This window comes from Protobothrops mucrosquamatus, unplaced genomic scaffold (genome assembly GCF_001527695.2).
Source record: "Protobothrops mucrosquamatus isolate PMUCROS unplaced genomic scaffold, P.Mucros_1.0 scaffold468, whole genome shotgun sequence".
Lineage (NCBI taxonomy): Eukaryota > Metazoa > Chordata > Lepidosauria > Squamata > Viperidae > Protobothrops > Protobothrops mucrosquamatus.
The window spans coordinates 405514-426603 of NW_015386789.1; the positions used below are offsets into that span (position 1 = coordinate 405514).

The window sequence follows — 21090 nt, forward strand, 5'->3', positions numbered from 1 at the left end:
TAAATAATAACATCCCTGTTAAGAAAATACATGTTCTCAAAATGTTAGGGTCACTCCCTAGTTTACGTGAGTGGATAGCCGATTAATGTGTGAGTAAATATAATGTTCCAAACATTATTAGAGATAACTCCCGAAAATTGGCACAAATTGATGACTATAGGTCTGTAACCAATTTTTTTCTTGTGGACATTGCCGCAACTGATCGAAATAAATCTCTCTCCCCGGATCGAAATATAAAATTAGGATGGAGTGGGGGGTACTTTGGTGACCTTCGACTTGACCTTTCAGGCAGACCTGCACTGCAGGGGTGTTGTGAGGGCACACTGGGAGAGAGAACGGCATTTCCTCTTGAGTTAGGCATAGGACTCTGTTAGCCCCTGTCATTAGTTTGCAGATATTTTCCTCCTGCTGTAAACCGCTCAGTCCAAGACAAGAGCTTTAAATAAAAGTGGCCTTCCCCTCCTAGACAAAGATAAATTTGTTTTATTTTCTTAGTACTGAAATTATTGAAAGCTTATGTAGCATTAGTAAAGCTTAATATCATAAGCTTAGTGTTGAAAGCTTATGTCAGTGGTTCTCAACCTTTTTAATGCCGCGACCCCAACCAGTCGTAAGTCGGGGACTAAACCGGTCGTAAGTCGAGGACTACCCAACCGGTCGTAAGTCGAGGACTTTCCCTGCCCGGGAGCGCCGCGCATGCGTGGTTCTGCCCCCTGCGCCGGCCGAGGCGTTGCTGGCAAGCAGCAGAGACGGAGCAGGCCGACCACCAGCTGGCCCAGCCCAAGGGAGGTAAGGCACCCGCCGGAAAAGGGGGAAAAATATGGCGGACAAAAAAATGGGGGACAAAAAAAATGGCGGACAGCCTTGCTTGGCGACCCCCATGAAATGGTCGATCGACCCCAAATGGGGTCCCGACCCACAGGTTGAGAACCACTGCTTTAAATAAAAGTGGCATTCCCCTTCTAGACAAAGATAAATTTGTTTTAATTTTCTTAGTATTGAAATTATTGAAAGCTTATGTAGCATTAGTAAAGCTTAATATCATAAGCTTAGTGTTGAAAGCTTATATGGTTTCGAAAGACTGTTTTGCAGTTCAACTTTTCAAAGGACTATAAACCACATTTCACTGAAAGCAAATGTTTTATGTTTGCTCAATATTAAAATTGTATTGCATTCCCCAGAGTCATCTCTGCCTTTTTTGGGAGGTGGGAGGCTGGCCTGCTATATACCCATTCTAAAATCCTTTAATATCCCAAGCGCATAAAAAGGCAGACAGCGGGATAGGATTTTAGTTTAGTTCTCTAATTTAATCGGTTTATGGGTGGAGTCATGATACAGTTGTTCTTCCCGTGTTCCGTTTTTTTGCCATTTGCAAAATGTCTTACAGAATGTTACCATTTGGATAGAAAAATAACTTGGGAGCTTCTAGAATTCTTCTCTTCTTCCTAGGAAGAGTAATATTATTATTTGCAAAATTACTGAAATAGTTCTGAAAAATGTAATTCCATGTTCTTTTGTTATCTTGTGCTACATCTTTTATGATATCTGGCCAGATTTTCTCTGTGCCAGGTTTGAGGGCAAAACTTAGTTATGAATGTGTGATAGAATGTGTGTGAGAATATGACACTGCGTGATATGAGAGGGGAGTGGCTGTGTATATTATCTTACATAATATTAAGCTCTAGCCCTAAAATTAAACTCTGTTGTTGAACATGGTTTTGAATAAATATTTCAGGATTGTATAGAATATTGAATTTGCATATCATTGTGGAATAAAATCAAATTCTATTATCAAAAAGCACTGGTGCTTAACATTTTTGAATTTGTAATCAAATTATGAAATAATTTCTCTTAAGCGCTACTTTGGAATCTGTAATGACCAAGTGTGGATTTCTTCCAGAACACATCATAGGATTTGATAATCTTATGAGGATAACTCTGTGACTTTGTCTATGATGTATTGCGTCTTTAAGCTTGTTCATTTTATTCAATACAATTTGCATTCAGTGTTTTTTGTATTAATCACCTCTCCTATTGCAGTTTACTTGATTGGTCAACATTTTTTCTGGCCAACTCCAATTACAGGTGGAATACAGAGAAATGGATGAGAGCCTTGCTAATCTTTCTGAAGATGAGTATTACTCTGAAGAGGAAAGAAATGCTAAAGCAGAAAAAGAGAAAAAGCTACCGCCTCCCCCTCCCCCTCCCCCTCCTGAGGAAGAGAATGAAAGTGAGCCGGAAGAGCCCTCTGGTGAGTGGAAGGTCCCCATCCAGCAAGGCCACAATTATTTTACTCCTGAGATCTCTGTATTTTTTTCAAGACAGCACAGACAGGCACACACCCTAATGCTTGAGTTCACCATAGGTTTTGCTGTGGAACAAAGAAAAAAAGTTATTTCTCTCAATTTCCTTTTTCTCAGTTACATCTTTTAAGTACCGCACATTTTCATATTTTAGTTACTCAGCAAGGTAGAATTGTTGGACATTGTTTTAAAACAAGTTAAATTTTCATGAGAACTGCTTACAGTTTTTTTCCTCTGCACTTTATTAAATAATCACCAGACATTTCTGTTTCAGAGAAAGAGTCATCGTGCATGCTAGGCAAGTTTCTAGCATCTAGTTTTTCTAAGGTCCAACTACATGTACAGTATAGTGTTAACATTGTGTCATGCCTTAAGGAAAAAGGGTTGACATCTGGCTTTTTAAAAAAAACAGTGAACCTTGCATGGTGCATGGTTGGTAACTGGCAGTCTTTCCTGCAGTTGAAGTTCTAAACCCCTTGTTTCAATTAAGAGGACGACATCAGATGAGAAGGCATAATTTAGTAGATACCACAGTTTGGTTTTAGACAATTGAATAGATCCAAGTTTAGTTATTCTTGAATTGTTGAATATATCTATTTGGAGTATTGAATGAACTTTATAAAATTAGATAACAAGGCAATTTAAGTGTATTTGGAGTTGTGTAAGTAGGTTAAAGATTAGTTTTGTGTTTCTTGACTATATTATTTGTGGAGAAGACATGGCTTGGTAGCATTTCTAATCTATATATTTTCTAACTTTCAATCTTAATTTGCTGAATTGCCAATTGTGTTAGCCATTTCTTAAGAGATGCAAGCTTTGGCTTTTGCTGCTAGATATTTTTGCCAGTGTTTTCTGTACCAGAAATCATTTGTATCCTTTTTCTATTTAATACTTAAGTGCTGGGAACATTTTCCTCTGATGTAGAAAGACACTAAAAATTGTCAATTGATAGGAGTGCAGTTATAAAAAATAACAGAAATGAAAATCCAGTTGTAACCTGCACTTATATGGATAGTAGATAAATACAATCTTCTCACATAAACATTCATTTCAGGATCACCCAAGCTCCTTTTTTAGTGTGTAATATAGGGCAGGCTATTGGGAAATACTTGGGGTTCTTGCTGATCTGTTGCAAACCTACCAGAGATCTATCAGTAATTCCAGATCTGTCTTACTCTTTGTATTCTGTGTTATATATGTAGATACTTCAGAGAGAGCAAGAGGGAATACACAGTTAAGCCTGAATATTTTGAAGGTGCAGATGTATCTCCAAATTGCATATCTTGGAAGGAATTTAACATAATTATTTGCTAATTTATGTACTGTATGAATCAGAATTATACAGTTAGTTCATTTGAATTCACTTCTTTACCTGGAGATAAGAGGAGGCACAATAATTGAATAAAGCATGTAAGTTTCTGCTAATAAGAAACTTTCATTGACAGTTTAACGTAAATTTCATTAATTAGGAATTTCAATCTTGGTCTTTGAAAAATGTTTTGACTACAGAGTATCTGGTGCCTTACTACTTTGTCGTAATCTTATTTTTTTAAAAAAATGTATTTCTACTGAAATTGAAGACTGCTTCAATTTCACTACAAGGTGTTATCTTTATTCTTTAGCATTATTTTCAATCTATTTCTGTTGTCAGCTTGTTTATGATACATTATAAATATATCTTTCAAATTTTGACAGAATGTGTGTTCCTTTTCCAGATCCCAAGTATTTGTTTCATTGATTGCTTGCCTTTTGTTATAGAGCTCAAGGCAGTGTTCATAGCATTTCCTCCTCTTTTTTTTCCCATAGTAACACTCCTGTGAGGTAGGTTGGATTGTGTGGCTGTGACCGGTCCAAAATAACTCAGAAAACTTTTACATCAATTAGTGGATTTGAATGTGGATTTCCTTAGTGCTAATCCAATACCCTAACCCAGGGGTAGGCAACCTTGGCTCTTTTATGACTCGTGGACTTCAACTCCCAGAATTCCTGAGCCAGCCAGTGCCCTAACCCCAGTGCAAAGTCAGGTTTCCTTTTCATTTCTGGAAAAGTTGTATTACTTCCCTCAGATCCATTCTTACAATTGTGTACTTCATTTTTTTCCATTTTTTGACATCGGCAGAATATCTGGATAAAACATGTTACAATCCCCCGATTGCATTTCTGTGGTTTTTTTTTTTTAGTTTGCAACAAAATAAGAGGAAACCTTTCAGTTAAAAGAAATTCAACAGCTTTGAATATATCTCTGACCTGTAAATACAGTATTTCATGACCTTTTCCTGCACATGAACACTCGTTCAGAGAAAAAGAGTCTACTACTTTTTTATTTTTGTCAGCAAAGAAGAAGAATGCTGGTAGGGCTACAATAAGAATGCTATTTTAATAATTTTGCCATAGAAAAGGACTGCAAAATAAAATAGGATGAATTACTTTCAAATATCATGCAGTAAACATCAGAGAGGTTATGAACTCCAAACACAAAAGACTACTCTTTTGCATGTATTTTGTTGAGAGTGAAAATAACAACATATAGAAAGGTAGAAAGAGAAAGCTGAGTTCAAATACAATGAAGTGCCATGAGTGTTAAGTTGCGTTAGTACTGTGCTAAATACAATATGAGCATTGCCCTCAACAGCAAAAGAAGGCAATTTACATGCCACTTACCCAAAAATGTGGAATGAATTATGTTTTTTAAATTCATCTGGGTTACAATTATATGTATAATTCAAAATCACAATCTTGAGGAAAGAGGAGAGTACACATTCCTGAGATTAAACTGTACCTAAAATTGCCTTACAAGGAAAAAGATGGGCAAAAGACACAGTACAAAAGTTACTTAATTTAAAAAGAGGTTTGGAGTGTCTCTTCAACACAAATATTGTTCTAGGATGCATCTTTATTCATTATCTGTTAAGCAATTAAATAGTCTTTGTCATATTTGAAAAATATGTTTTAGTTTAATCTACTCTAATTCTTATTTATATAGTAATCATACAGCATTATATTTGACTGAGGTTGCTCTAAGCTGTGAAGAGGAAATTGGTATATGCTAATGTTTTTGTTTGGAGGAAGTATAAAGCTTAATTTTCCTACAAGTACAGGTTATCTACTAATTTGTTTTTCTACAACAGAAAAGGTTTACTCTACCAAGATTGAGAATTGCTGTTCTACAACTCTTGTCATCCCTGACTGCTGGCCAAGCTGACCGTACAGTTATACTTAATCTACATTTAGAGGGCTGCAGAATTACCAGCTGTATCCTATCTATCCACTAAATAATTCCATGTCTCTGTTGATAATTAGAAACCTTGCTGTTGTATAACCATGTCCTTCTAGGCCTTGGCCATTCCCTCAGGTTTTCCTTCCTTTGTAGTATTGTTAATTGTGCAATCCCTCTTTCCTACACATTGCTTTGCTTGCATTGTCCTTACTGTATCACTGCATTCTGTGCATTAAAGGGACACAAAAATAAGTCATGCCTTATCTCATCTCCCCTTTTAGATGTTATAACATTCATATAACCTTTCTGTTTTCTTCTTTGTCCATTGTCTAACACTAGGTCCCCCTTCTGTGCCCCAACTCCACTTCAGTAGCTACATGAAGGTTGACTTTTTAATAGGACCCAGAGGAAGTTCAGCAAGCAGTTCATTTTTCTATAACACCTTTAACTTCCCCTGCATCTTCAGATGAAAAAGTGTTTCATCCCATTTAGGTTGCTCGTTTTTGCAAATGAAAGGAAACTTTGGGAAGAATTGAGAGAAGCTTTCTTCAAAATAAGGCAAATTTTGAAGAAAGCTTTTCTCACTTCTCCCTTAGTAAGGAGGCTCTGTTGGTTATGTGTTCTTTAAAGTTATTTTATTCTGAGTTAGGATTCCCCCCCCCCCCAATTCCTTACTGTTAACGAGGGAAAAGAAAGCTAATGGAACAAGAGGGAAATTATCTTTTTTCTGTTTTTTGGCTTATATTACTGGAATATATTACTGCTTTTTGTTTCCATTTGCTTTTTGGAAGCGGCAGTAAGAAAGCTGATATTTCTTATGGAAGCTCAACTTATTGCAGGTGAAAAACCCTTTCCTTTTTCTTTTATCCAATTGGACCTCTGCTTCCTGAAAAGTCCTGATGGGAAAGAAATTAACAGTTCAAGTACAAATGATCCTTCCTACTGTTGGACATGCCATGGGTTTCTGTAGAGCATATTTTTTGAGGCTGATATAACAAGACAAAATGAATTAATAGAGTACAGTGTGGTATATTTAATGTAAAATAGTTGTTAACTATTGCTAACAGTGTTGTTCTTTAGCCCTTAACTCAGCAAAAATGGGAGAGGTTGTATTGTGTTCTGGCTGGACCATAATCACTGGCTATTCCTGATAGTAGTTTCTTGTATTTATCAAGGATGCTGTGTTAACATGTTGTGCTTGAGTCTCAGTAAATTCTGCTGACAAGACTGGATAGACCTTAGTGTCAGAGCTTCTAATGTAGGACTGCTGTGATAAAAGATTACTGATAAATAGCTGAATTACATAACTATTTGCATGGGGAAAATTTTTTTATTAAGGTTTATTATAAAATACAAATGAAAAATTGAGAAAGTTAGAGAAGAAAAGTGCAGAAAGATAATTATATAACTGTATTCGCAAGTCTTCTCTTCTGAAATGAGACACATGGTAGAAGATTTTTTTTTCCAGATATACTTTTAGTTTAGCTTGTGGGAAAATAGGAGGAGGAAAGTCTGTGAGGTATGTTTGCCCCCTTGAGTTATTTATAAAAATAATAAAAGAGGGATACAAATAAATAATATTCTGTCCTGCAAGGTGAAAGTTTAATTTATTGAAACAACCTGAACATTTCTTCTTCAGAGTTGCTTCAACAAATTACCCCTTGAACTATTCACCATTATTTAGGTACTTCTTTTCTTCTGGTATTGGGCAAAAATGGAAATGAGAGTAGAGGGAAGATTAGGGCTTCCTTCAAGTGTATTTACTTCCCTGCCTCTTTCTCTGAATGGCCGAAAGCTACTGTAGGATAATTCAATGATACATGAATAAATATGACAGCATTGTATATAATGTGAATCCTAGCATAGTAAAAGTTATGTAGCATTTAAGTACTTGAAGGTGCACAAAATCAGTCTTAGAAAGTCAGAGGTTGTGGGAAAGAAGAACAATACATCAGATTTCTTGCCCTTTAAATAATATATGTTTCCAAGGACATCCCAACCAAGACTTTAAAAATCCTTGGTGTTTCAGACCCTTGGTTAGACTACTCACCTACATGGTCTTCCTAATTATAATGGGAAGTATATTTTTATTTTGTCATAATCTGTTAATACACTGGTTCATGCATATTTATCCACCAGGTGACCTGAAAATACTGTGTATATCTATCTTTTCCCTATAAGAGTCTGACAAAGGGTTCCAACAACAAGGATGAAGCATTAGAAGACTGGAGAGTATGTGAAGACCACGACTCAGATTTCAGAATTTCGAATTCTCAGAAAATGTTTTCCCTCCATTAGTTGGTGAACTTCTAAACTGGAATCACCAACTATCAGGCCTTCCTGTCCCCAAATGACTTGAACTTATGGAGAAAGGTCCCTGAGATCTCCTCTTTCCTTCCACAGGGCAAGCAGGAGGACTTCAAGACGACAGTTCTGGAGGGTATGGAGACTGCCAAGCATCAGGTGAGGGTGGCGTTTGATGCTTGCCACTTAGTAGCAAGAGCCCCCAAATCAGGGATTGATGCTTGCAAATGCGTGTGGGTGGGTGGGCCCAGACTTAATTTGAAGTACAAGGGACATGCATTTGCCTGTTGAAAAAGGAAGGTAAAACTTCAAATCCCAGCTGGTGAAGACGATGCGGAAAGGAAAGCATTCTGATTTTTTTAGGCAGAATTCCCAACCGTCTGTTCTTCCATGAATTTTGTGGAAATCAGAGGCTTATGTTTATACAACTTAAAAGGCAGTTTCCCTCCCTCCTTTCAGAGCTGTAGGCCTTTTACATTACATACTGTAATTCTGCATGTGATTCTAAAGAACAAACAACTCCTTAGTTAGATGCCCACACTTTAACCAATTTGGCTTACACTTTCTGGTTATATATCCCACTGAGAGTTAGACTTATTTTCAAATAAATGTATATAGAAGTGTGCTGTTAATTTAGGGATTGATCACAAATCTGTCTTAGTTTCTTACTTTGACAACCTTTTAGAGAACCTTTGATACAAATGATAATCTCAGTTCCAGCTGATGCCTGCAGGGTAGAATTTTTGTATCTAAGTAAGGACAGACGTGGTCAGTTTAAGGTGCAGCTTTGGTCTGCTTTTCAGAGCAATTTATCATTTGTTTAATTTTTGAAGCCTTACCTGTTTAAGTGGGTGGTTATTTTGGATATATATGTTGAAGAGATAAAAGTATAGACCTTGAAATAAATTTATTTGGCATGTCTTGATTATTTCGAAGTATGGATTGGGTTTGCAATTTTGAGCAAACAGATCTGTTAAGTGCTGCAATGCTGAGAAGTCTTGGCAAGTCTGACAAGAATTTAAGGTCCAACTTATAAGTCTTTATGTACTAGTATTAGACATTCTAATACTTTGATCTTCTTTCTTTAATCTTCTTTCTTAAATTTCAAAAAGGTGGTATGGGTATCTGGAATTATGTTCTAAGTATCAATGGTTCTGAATTTGTGATTTTTGTGTTCTCTTCTTCCTTGAAATATTTCCTAGTTCTGATGCCCCCCGGGTACACTGAATAACAAATGATCCTCAGTCATCATGACTTGGATGGTGTCTAAGAAGGATGATTAACACTTGGGTGGCATTAGTTGGGAAATTATTATCTTAAACATTTAGATTTTCCAGCCAAGCTCAGGTACTCAGGAGGCCCTTTTTAACTTAAAAAAATGGAAATACACTTTTATATGGTTTTCTTTGGGAAGGCAAAAATTTGGGAAGGCAACTTTGGGAAGGCAAAAATTCCAGTGGTTAATATATGCTTATATGAGGACTACAACAGTGTCAACTTCCAATTATTATATTCAAATTACTGTACATTTGTGTCAGTGACAGAGCTGAAAGGTTCTTCCTGCTAAGCCCTGAATCTTCCTTTCAGCACAGTTTCAGTCCATAACAGTGTGTTTCTATGGCCTGCATATTCCTTTGAAAAGAATACAGTTAAGCTATTACTTAATTACAGGTAGTCCTCCACTTATGACCACAATTGAGCCCAAAATTTATGTTGCTAAGTGAGAAATTTCTTAAGTGAGTTTTGTCCCATTTTACAACTTTCTCGCCACATTTGTTAAGTGAATCACTGCAGTTCTGAAATTAATAAAGTTAAGTGAACTGGGTTTCCCCCTTGACTTTGCTTGTCAAAAGGTTGCAAAAGATTATCACGTGACCCTGGGACAATCCAACCGGCATAAATGTGAATCAGTTGTCAGACATCCAAATGTAAATCAAGCCATGGGGATGCTGCAATGGTCATAAGTTAACTTTTTTCAGTGCCATTGTAACTTTGAATGGTCACTAAATGAAGTTTGTAAGTCGACTACCTGTACACTTTAAATGACTTGTGGCTTATTTACAGTAGTAATATTTTATTTAGTTGTTTTTCTTATACCATTAGGCAGTCACTCTCAGCTGAAATGGGAAAGCTGATCATCTTATAGGACATCATCTAGCAAAAGACAAATCTATTTTTGTTTGTACAATTGGCTACATCTATGTTACACTCAAGGATTATGTAAATGTTACTAAAATATGCAAATTTATACATACATACATACATATGTATGCATATTTCAGTTTCACCTTGTAATTTCAACTTTTGTCTACAGAAGAGCTAATTATAGAAAATAACATTTGAGAGACTCAGACTGTTACATGCTATGTAATTATTCAGCTCTTGCATTCATATTGTAGCTATACAGAGCTCTTATATCTGTAAGAATGTGCATTATATCAATTGGGTTTCCTGAAGGTATAAGTTGTAGCTGAAAGTGCTGCTGGCAGACTTTTGTGAATAGGAACAATTTATAGAAGAACAGAATCCTGCATGAATTGCTCTTTGGATTGGGTCCAGGATAAAGCCAATTTTGTTTCTAAAAAAGTTCATTACTCCATCCAAACTGCATTTGGATCGCATGGTTTATTTTTAAAAATGCAAGATTTATTTGCACTTGACATCTTATGAATATTTAATCAATTTATAACTGCAGCAAAAACATTCTAAGGTCAGTTCAGGGATTTATGTTTGCCCAAAGCAAACATCCAATAGGAAGAGAAACAACAGTGCCCTAATTCTCCCACTGGTTGCTCACCATAAATAACGGGTAATATTAACTTAGGCATCCATTTATGCAACCTCAGACCTCCATTTATACAATAATTGCAATTATGCACATTTGTAGGCCTGTATTAGAGTTTATTACTGTTGTAGATCAAGCATCACAAATGAGCAAATGTGAAACCTTGATACTAGGAATTTGTACAGAGATAGGTGCTTCAGTGTGGTTTCCTCCTATGTTCAACTCTAGTACCGGTAAGTATTCAGGCAGAACTGTTTTCTAGTGACACATAAATCATAACTCAGTCCTGCTCCTATTTGCGTTTTTCAGCACAACTAAAATATCCGTGATTTTCATTCTGAAATGCCAGTGTTCCTCAAGAGTTAAAAAATTTAAATATACAAGCTTATATATTACGCACATTGGCATCTGATATTGGAAATCTGATATTTCTTTTTCAATAGTTTTGCTTAGTGGACACGTTTAAAAACCTGAGAGAGATAGCCAAAAATATGCTTAGGTTTTTCACCCAAAAGCTAGGAGAAAGATTGATAGTCTGATTTATATAGCATGTGAGGAGTTTGTGTGACCATATCTTGCTAAATATCCTCTTGGTAGCGTGCCATAGAAAGACACAATCTTGGCTAGATTTAAAGAGAGCAGTTGATAAAACTTGTCATTCTATGGGAGTGGCTAATATTTTAGGCATTCCTGAAAGTAAATGCTTTTATCTTGGGACAATACTTTTATGTGAGAATGAAATCCCAGATCTTTGCAGAACTGTCCACCTCCTCCTCATCTCTTTTCACCAGCTTATTTTTTTTTTTTTTAGCATGAGCATTAGATTTCTCCCATGCTATGTACCTTATCAGGCATCAAGGGATCTCCAGTATTTTCAGTTTGGGGCGAGTGCTTAAATGTCTTCCCATGTGATGTTTAAATTCTTTAAATTGTCCATGAACGTTCTTTGCCATGTATTTCAAGGGTGTCCTTTGGCATTGGGGGGCAGTCCATCTCATTGCCATCTTGGGAATTTGGTTGTTCTCCATACCGAGTATATGACCTGCAAGCTGGCCATTGCCAGTCCCAAGCCCAGATGAAAAAGGAGGAGGGTTGGAATCTGAAGAAAATTTAGTCAACCAGCTTACTGGGCCAGCAGATATTTACAGATAGTGCTCAACTTATGACCACAATTGAGCCCAAAATTTCTGTTGCTAAGCGAGACATTAGTCAATTGAGTTTTGTCCCACTTTACAACCTTTCTTGCCACTGAACCACTGCAGTTGTTAAGTTAGTAACATGGTTATTAAGTGAATCTGGCTTTCCCATTGACTTTGCTTGTCAGAAGGTCACAAAAAGTGATCACATGCCTCCGAGACACTGCAATTGTCATAAATATGAACCAGTTGCCAAGTGTCCTAGTTTTGAGCACATAACCATGTGGATGCTGCAATGGTCATAAGTGTGGAAATGGTCAAAAATCACTTTTTTCAGTGCTGTTGTAACTTTGAACAGTATTGAATGAATCACTGTAAATCGAGGGTTACCTGTAGGAGGAAAGGGAGAATTGTATGGGGAAAGAATTAGTGTAACTGTCCAAACACTTCATCCTAAAACCTAGGCTAAAATAAAGCTTTCTTATTAGGTAGGTGTGACCTGCTGGGAAATCAGCATCAACCAATCAGTTTTCTGCATCCTATTTGGCTGTTAAATGATGTGTGATAATTAAGAAAAAAAGCATTACAGTTCCAAACGTCAGCAGTTTAAAAAGAATAAAAAGAGGGAAATACCATAAGAAAAGCAAGTAGAGAAGGGAAACTTCATTGCATGTTATATCTCAACATTATGATTCTATTTCCTTTTTCATCATTGTGGCATTAGTGATCCTTATGATGAAACCATCACAGATTTCGTGAGATATTGTTCCTAAAATAGGAACATATTCTTGGATTTTTCTAGAGAGCATTATGGAAGACCTTTTGCTTCAGCTCCAATGAAGTCTTCTCAAGGCTAAATGTGATCAAATACCACAGCTAGATCATATAATTTTAGGCTCAAATCTATGCTATCCTAATATGTAATTGTCCTATATTGTTCAGGAAACCTAGGGAATTATTAATAAAAAGAGCCATGGTGGCGTAGTGGGTAGAATGCAGTATTGCAGGCCAACTCACTGCTCACTGCCAGGAGTTCGATTCTCACTGGCTCAAGGTTGACTCAGCCTTCCATCCTTCCGAGGTCAGTAAAATGAGGAGCCAGATTGTTGGGGGCAACAGGCTGACTCCATAAACCGCTTAGAGAGGGCTATAAAGCACTGTGAAGTAAGTCTAAGTGGTATTGCTAAAAACTAAGGCAGAATTGGAGACAATAGCACCACATATATGACTTTTATAGAAATCAGTCCAGTTTCCCGATGTTACAAACACATTGGAACAAAGACTTATAATAAGGTGTTAGAAAGTTCAGAATAGGCTAGTTTTCTAAAGCTGTAATAAGCGTAATTACAAATCTGTGGGCCTAATAATGGGTGGCTGATTACTCTTGCTCTAGAAATTTTTATTGCAGTGGGTGCATAATTGGTGCCATTATAGTACCATAATACAAAATTAATGTTTCCAAGTTTGTGGAACTGGAAAGAAAAGGTTAGTTCTTTCCAAATTACTGAGGATTAAAAGAAAGCGCCCAAGTAATTTTTCAATAGAGAATTCATTAATTGCTTGTTAGAAGGTCGCAAAAGGTGATCACATGACCCCAGGACAATGCAGTTGGCATAAATATGAGCCAGTTGCCACGCATCTGAATTTTGATCAGCATGGGGACACTGCAACAGTTGCAAATGTGAAAAACAGTCATAACTCATGTTTTTCAGTGCTTTTGTAATTTTGGTCACTAAACAAACTGTTGTAAGTTGAGGATTACCTGTTCTTTTGTTTATTTATTTTTATTTATAATTTCCACTTTTAAGGCCTGTACCCAAACATGAATCTGCAGGACAATGCCTTTGTGAAGCATTGACTGCTTCTTTTAGCAAGCCTTCTCACTTACTAGCAGGATCCTGATGGATGTTTGACTTGGTAAATAAATGCTTCATTAAGATTGCAGTGTCTACACAGAAGCTCAGTAGTACATTTGACGAAAGACGTTTTAAGACTATATGCTAAAGTCTCAAGCTTTTTAATAAGTTTCCTGAGATAAGAACCCTCCAAGTAAACTAGGTTAGGTGTGCCCTTGCAAAAAGTAGAATAGGATTTAAGAGGATTGTCAATCAGTTCAATGAACAAAACTGTGAGAGGTTGAATTGATTTTCATTACTCAGCTAACTTTGCAACATTTTCCAATGTCTCAGCCAATAGTTTTAAAGAAAAAGACAGTTGCATTTAGAAATGTGTTTGGAGTGTAATGTCAATAGTGCATTAAGAGATGTTCTTTCTGTGAAAGACTAAAGAACATATATCATCTAAGATTGTCTATTTCTTAGTTTCTGCACTGTGTGGCCAGATTTTGCTCTTTCCTGTACTTTTGCATACTTGTCACATGCTTGTTCTTTCATTGTAGGTGTGGAAGGCGCAGCTTTCCAGAGCAGGCTTCCACACGATCGAATGACATCACAGGAAGCAGCTTGTTTTCCAGATATTATCAGTGGGCCCCAGCAAACTCAGAAGGTTTTTCTTTACATCAGAAATCGAACGGTATGCTAATTATTTCAAGCTCAAATACTTTTTCCTCCCCTAGGTCGATAAGGTTTTCCAAATGGTTTTGGATCTCTCAGACATGCACTTTGTAATTTTGTGTTTACTGAATTCTTCCAGTGTTGCTGTTCTGTCCATATGTAGAAAACTGAAGCTGTTCAGTGTAAAACAGCTTATTTAATACTAATTCTGATGGCACATACTGAGAAATTTCTCTTTGTTAAGAGAAGCCATATATAAGGGAATCAAAGCCATGTTTTAGTATGCAATTAATGTATTCCACAAATGTAGCCACACACATTAAAACTCCCCTTCCCTTAGTCATTTTCTGTGCTCTTTCTCTTTCCACAGAGCTGAAATTATTTTCTGCTGGCACTTTTTGGTTGGTTTTGGTAACATTTTGAAATGAAAAACCTGCAGTTCTGTTATTTAATAATAGGAAGTCAGTTTGGTCTAGTGGTTAAGGCTCTAGGCTAGAAACTGAGAGACAGAGAGATCTAGTCCTGCCTTAAGACATGAAAGCCAGTCACTTTCTCTTAGCTCAACTTATCTCAGAAGGTTCTTGTTGTGGGAAAAATAGGAAGGAGTATTAGGTATGTTTTCTGCCTCGAGTTATTTATTAAAACAATAAAGGTGGGGTATAAATCAATACATAAATTCAGCTAAGGATGTGGTTTCATGATTGGTTCCACAATAGGGACACAGTGCTGTGGACTTTAAGGGTACAAGTAAACTTAAAATGTTGTTTAATGATAGTTCAAATAAATAAATCCATCCCTTCCAATGTTTTCTTCCTCTTCTTTGATACTCACAACTTCCTCTTAGCCACTTGGACTTATGCTTTGTTTGCATTTCTTTCTTTCTTTTTTTTTGGTCTTAGTTTTTCTTCCAGTTTCAGTTTAGGGTGGCAGCTTATATAATGTATACACTGCTTTTCTGATCAGTTACTTAGAGAAAGAAGAGGAGAATTTATCATAAAACCATGCAGGCCTGGTTCACGTGAGCTTGCTCACAGCCCATTCAAACTCTTCCACTGGCATAATTATGGGTTCAGGTCGATGAATATTTTGTTTGCTCTGTTTTTGAAAGCCAAGTGAATTTCTGCCAGTGTGGGCTACATGCAGCCTGTATCTAAAAAATGTTTTTGCAACCTTGATTATTTTTAAACAAATTTGTTTTCACTTTTAATATTCTACAAGAATACAGGTAGTCCTCAACTTAATGACAATTCATTTAGTGACTATTTGCTAAAAAGTGACTTATGACCATTTTCCACGCTTACACCCATTGCGGTATCCTCATGGTCACATGATCAAAACTCAGACACTTGGCAACTGACTCACATTTATGACGGTTGCAGTGTCCCAGGGTCATGTGATCCCCTTTTGCAACCTTCTGACAAGTCAAGTCAATGGGGAAGCCAGATTCACTTAACCAGCCATGTTACTAACTTAACAACTGCAGTGATTCACTTAACTGTGGCAAGAAAAGTCGTAAAATGGGGCACAACTCACTTAGCAAATGTCTCACTTAGCAATAGAAATGTTGGGTTCAGTTGTGGTCATAACTCAAGGACTACTTGTATAAATGGATCCTCATGCTTTAATTTTTTTTTCTTAAATTAATGTTAAATGCATGTAAAATTGCAATGCAAATTCTGCTTTTAAAATGGTTACTACCTGTATTGATGACATCCTAGATATTGACAACAACATTTTTTGTGTGTGTGATTAAACACAGTTGCAGCTTTGGTTGGATAACCCAAAGATTCAGCTGACCTTTGAGGCAACGGTACAGCAGTTAGAAGCACCCTATAATAGTAAGTTGCTGACGGGGGGGCGGGGATTTGAGCATGTCATAGATGGTTCTTTGACTGGTGGTAACAGGCATCGGGAAGAGCTCAAAATAATTACAGCAGAAACGCTGAACCTGAAGAGGTGCTTCAGATGGTCATATCTCCATTCCAGCCTCTTTTCCCTTTTCCTGCCATTTTGCCTCTTACCTTTTAACCAACTAGTGTTTGTGCTTGGGGCTGTGTGACATGCTGCCCTTTCTCTTCCTTCTATACCAGGGGTCTTCAAACTTGGCCCTTTTATGACTTGGGGACTTCAACTCCCAGAATTCCTTAGCCAGGCACGCATGCCTGGCTGAGGAATTTTGGGAGTTGAAGTCCCCAAGTCATAAAAGGGCCAAGTTTGAAGACCCCTGTTCTATACAGAGTGGTACGTATTTCATCCGTGTTTTACAGCACTTCTGTGCCAGAGCAAAATAGATTTTTCATACTGCCTGCAACTTACACAGACTGGTTCTCACATTTGTGGAACTTGTGCCATTTCTCCTGGTAATGGGAATGCTCAAAGAGCAGCAAGAGGTGCTAATACCCTGGCTGCTGGATTGGGGACAGACTCCACTCCCCCCCCCCCTTGCTCTCTGCTCTCCACCCATCCATGTTTTTGTTTTCATGCTGATGTATTCTCGTGTTCTTTTTCATTGTTTATTGTTCTGTTGTTTCACCTATGCTCTGTTTACACTCTTTTCATTTCTTCCTTTTTATTGTTGTAAGCCATCTAGCATAGCCCCATGGCGAGATAGGTGACAAATAAGTGTAACAAATAAATACCACAAATCCCCTAATCACAGTCCTTTTGGGGCTCCTCTATTTCTTGAGGTTACACTGCCTTATCAGTTCATTTGCTGCTTAGCCTCTCTGTGCTAGCATGTGTGGGAAAAGTAAGTTTTCAGATGAATTGGGACCATTTAAACCAAATGGAAACATAAATTGCCATGGCCTTGAAGCTGGATCATAGCTCTCTGTTCTAACACTTTTCAGAAAATTCCCATGGCAACCCATGAGCCCCTTCCTTTTCATCTGTTTTTTCTCAGTCAGACAATTATTTGTTTGACATTTAGGTAGTAGAAAGGCAGGAAGTAACCCAAGATCTGTTATGAACATGTATACTTGCATCGTCTAATACTTATGAATATTTATGCCTGCATCTTTTTTCTTTATTTGCAGGAGTGATTCACTTTGGTAGGGTCTTCTTCAGTATGTACTGTTTATATAATAACCACTTCAGTGAGCCTTGATTATTTGCTTTGGGTCCTGTGTTCTTTTCACACATGGTTACTGGAGAAAAGGGCTGTGTTAAAAAGTAAAAGTCACTGGTGGGCTATGAAATATTTGTTTATGGAGATTTTTAGGAAAAGGGTTTGTTGGGTTTGTTCTACTATGACACTTTTTTCATTAATCTGACCCTTTCTGTTGGACTTTGTATTGGGAAACGTGTAATTGGAAGTGAAGACTGGAGTGACACTGTCAAGACCGATAGAAATATCCCCACCTCGCCATAATCAGTGCTCATTAAAAAATATTTTGTTGTAGGTGATACGGTACTTGTCCATCGAGTACATAGCTACCTAGAACGGCATGGCTTAATCAATTTTGGTATCTACAAAAGAGTGAAGCCCCTACCAAGTAAGAACTTAAATTATTTTTTTTATTTCAAGATACATCATTTCATCTTTTAAGTTAAGGCTAAGTGATTTGTGCCACATGTAAACTGCTCTCTAAAACTGAACACTTTTTCTAGATACTTCCTTTTTTTTAAGGAAGTAGTTAGGCTCACACATCCTTCTGAGCTGTGCTTATTTTGACATGGTTTGACATACAGTTTATGTTAAATGCTAAACCATTGCCTGTAAAACATTGTAGATAAATTTGCCTATCAGTAGCTCAGAATGAGACAGACCATATTATAGCTGATTGCAGTGTAGATAGCTGAAGGTTTGAAGTTTAAAAGAAAGACCGGCTAGTGAGTTGATCATTCTAATCACTGAACGTAGCTCGCTTGTCAGTCAATAGTTATATCCCGCCTCAAAATAAAAAAAATATATACTATCCCAATAGATGAAGTGGTCTGGCTGCTCACGTTTGAAATCAGGAAGATGGCAATAGGGGAGAGCAGAGAAATACAGATAATCCTCGATTTACAACAGTTCATTTAGTGACCGTTCAAAGTTACAACTGCGCTGAAAAAAGCAGCTTATGACTTTTTCACACTTACGACCTTTGTAGCATCTCCATGATCAGGTGATCAAAATTCAGGTGCTGGGCAACTAGTTCATACTTACGACCTATCCTGTGTCCTAAGGTCATGAGGTCACTTTTTGTAACCTTTTGACAAGCAAAGTCAATGGGAAAGCCGAATTCACTTAACAACCGTGTTATTAACTTATCAACTGCAGTGATTCATTTAACAACCATGGCAAGAAAGGTGGTAAAACGGGGCAAAACTCACTTAACAAATGTCTCACTTAACAACAGAAATTGTGGTTGTAAGTCAAGGACTACCTGTATCCAGCCCCTGAGCTGGAGAAGCAGCAGAATGCCTGGGTGCCAGTCAGGCTGGAGAATTCAGCCCTTGTTTAGGTATATTTTATATTTTATTATGCTTTATTGCATTCAGAGGATCAGCATTTCCAGAAACCTCTGGCCCCTTTGGAAGGATGATGTGTTTAGCTCATATTCGCTCCTTTAGTCAGAACCTCCTGTAGTCTCTGTTCATCTGCTCCCTAACGCCACAGCACTTCTTGATGTTTCTAGCCAAGAAGACTGGCAAGGTCATCATAATTGGTTCTGGAGTTTCTGGGTTGGCGGCAGCTCGGCAGCTCCAGAGCTTTGGAATGGATGTCACACTCCTAGAAGCACGGGTGAGTGGACAAATGTCAAAGTGTATCAATCTTATAAAAAGTACACTCTTATAAGCCAATTTTCTCCATTAATCTTGGCTGGAAGGACTCACAATGCATAAAGGAGAGGCTAAGATTCTTTGTTACCCTTCTTAGATCTTCACTTTGCATGCTAACTGAATATGTAATTTCCAGTTCACTTTATTTATGCAGAGCCTGTCTTTTATAGAAGCGTAAGAATAAGGCTGAATAGACTTCCTTAAAATGGCACATATTGTATGAGGTTTTCTCCTTGCCTAAGCTGTGGTACTTCAGAGGGGTCGCTAATATGTTTATAGTGAGCACCCTGAGGTTGTCAGTCTTCAACATTGTGTGTTTTTTTAAAAAAAGGATCGTGTAGGTGGCAGGGTTGCTACTTTTCGCAAAGGAAACTACGTTGCAGATCTAGGAGCCATGGTAGTAACAGGACTTGGTGAGTCTTACCTTGAAAATGTGCCTGAATTCAGTTTCCACGGCCACGTGCTTGCGCAGAATACAATCTCTAGATACGTGGTTTTGGTAATTGCTTTTTTTCCACACAGAATTAGAAGTTGATTCTTTCAACTTCCTCTTTCCTTGTTCTTTCTTCTCAGTCATGTTAACTGAGATCTCTTGTCGCTTTCACATCTGTTTTATATAGTAGTAGAGCTTCCCAATAAGAAATGAACATCTTGGTTGCAAAGCTTCTCCTTTTGGGCCAGATAATTTGAATAAAGCTCAGAATGTACTACAGCTTAGTATATGTTTTCTACATCCCCACTGCCTTTACATTTGTCAGAGTTCAGCTACCATTGGCCATCCTGGCTGGGATGCCAAGAGTTGTAACCTAGCATGCCTGGAATGTGCTGGTTTAGGAAAGATTAAATTAGTCCATTCTCTTACAGGAAAAAAATGTATTAAAAAGCCTAAGGATGAGTATGCCACTTTGTGCCCAGTACACCACATACATATTATCTAACGTTTGATTAAATGCTTGGCTTTGATCATTATAACTCTAGGTACTTCCAGATTTTGAGCCCTTGTTTTGTTAAATTTATGTTTTTTTCTCTGTATAAAATCTTTGCAGGTGGAAATCCAATGGCTGTGGTAAGCAAGCAAGTAAACATGGAACTGGCCAAAATAAAACAAAAATGTCCACTTTATGAAGCCAATGGACAAGCGGTAAGTCTCGTTCTTGGAAAGCAGTTTTGAGGAAATAGTTTAGTTGAAAATACTGTGATCTGTTGACAGAATGCAAGAGTCTTTGCCAAGGTGGTTTTCAGCATTAAACTCTCCTGCCTAAATTTCCATGTTGCACGCAAAGAGTCAATGTTTTCCCTAATAATTAAATATTATTTAATTAAATATTATTCTCACATGATATGCATTTTCGGATCTGATACATTAAGTCTGATGTTGGAAATATCGGTATAGTAACTTCCTAAACTTCAGTGATTATTTAGTCATAAAACAGAAGTGAACCTTCTACAAGTCATTCCTTCTCTCCTGACTGAGTACTCAGAATAAGTTTCTTGGCAGGGTTTGAAATGCACATTATATGGAAAATGCACTTTAAGGTTAAGGGCTTGCTCTGACCTCTCCATTTTGAACTATCTGCACCTGTTTACTTCCCCTTGCTAACCCACAGGTTCCAAAGGAAAAAGATGAGATGGTAGAACAAGAGTTCAACCGTTTGCTAGAAGCTACCTCATACCTCAGTCATCAACTGGACTTCAATGTCCTCAACAACAAGCCTGTTTCTCTTGGTCAGGCTCTGGAAGTTGTCATACAGTAAGTAAAATTAAAGGTCACGTCAAGAGACAAGCCGAGTATTAAGTCTCAGAGTTTGCACCCATGTTGGGGTGGTGGCATTGTGTGTTACAATCTTGCACATGGCACCTTACATGGCCCAAAGCTTCAAAGTCCTCCTTTTTATGCCTCCATGGTTCATTAGCTTCTTCTGTTTCACTTTATTGCACTTTTCTACCTTGAGAAGACTGAACACCAAATGTCTTGCACGCTCTGGAGAAGATTGGCATGGGAAGACGTTTCAGTGTAGTTTCCTCACTGAAGTATAGTGGCGTCCTTGCTAAAGGTTTGTGGTAG

The 21090-nt window shown here is 37.5% G+C and overlaps 1 protein-coding gene across 1 annotated transcript in view; it reads left to right on the forward strand.

Annotated features, from left to right (window-relative positions):
• KDM1A (lysine demethylase 1A) overlaps positions 1 to 21090 on the forward strand; it is a 29967-nt gene that overhangs the window by 574 nt on the left and 8303 nt on the right. Inside the window, exons 2-10 of the mRNA XM_015816604.1 lie at positions 4019 to 4025; positions 7924 to 7983; positions 14144 to 14277; positions 16018 to 16096; positions 17660 to 17752; positions 18881 to 18987; positions 19357 to 19438; positions 20072 to 20166; positions 20633 to 20775. Coding sequence (XP_015672090.1) covers positions 4019 to 4025; positions 7924 to 7983; positions 14144 to 14277; positions 16018 to 16096; positions 17660 to 17752; positions 18881 to 18987; positions 19357 to 19438; positions 20072 to 20166; positions 20633 to 20775 — 800 coding nt within the window. The remainder of the gene's footprint in view (positions 1 to 4018; positions 4026 to 7923; positions 7984 to 14143; positions 14278 to 16017; positions 16097 to 17659; positions 17753 to 18880; positions 18988 to 19356; positions 19439 to 20071; positions 20167 to 20632; positions 20776 to 21090) is intronic.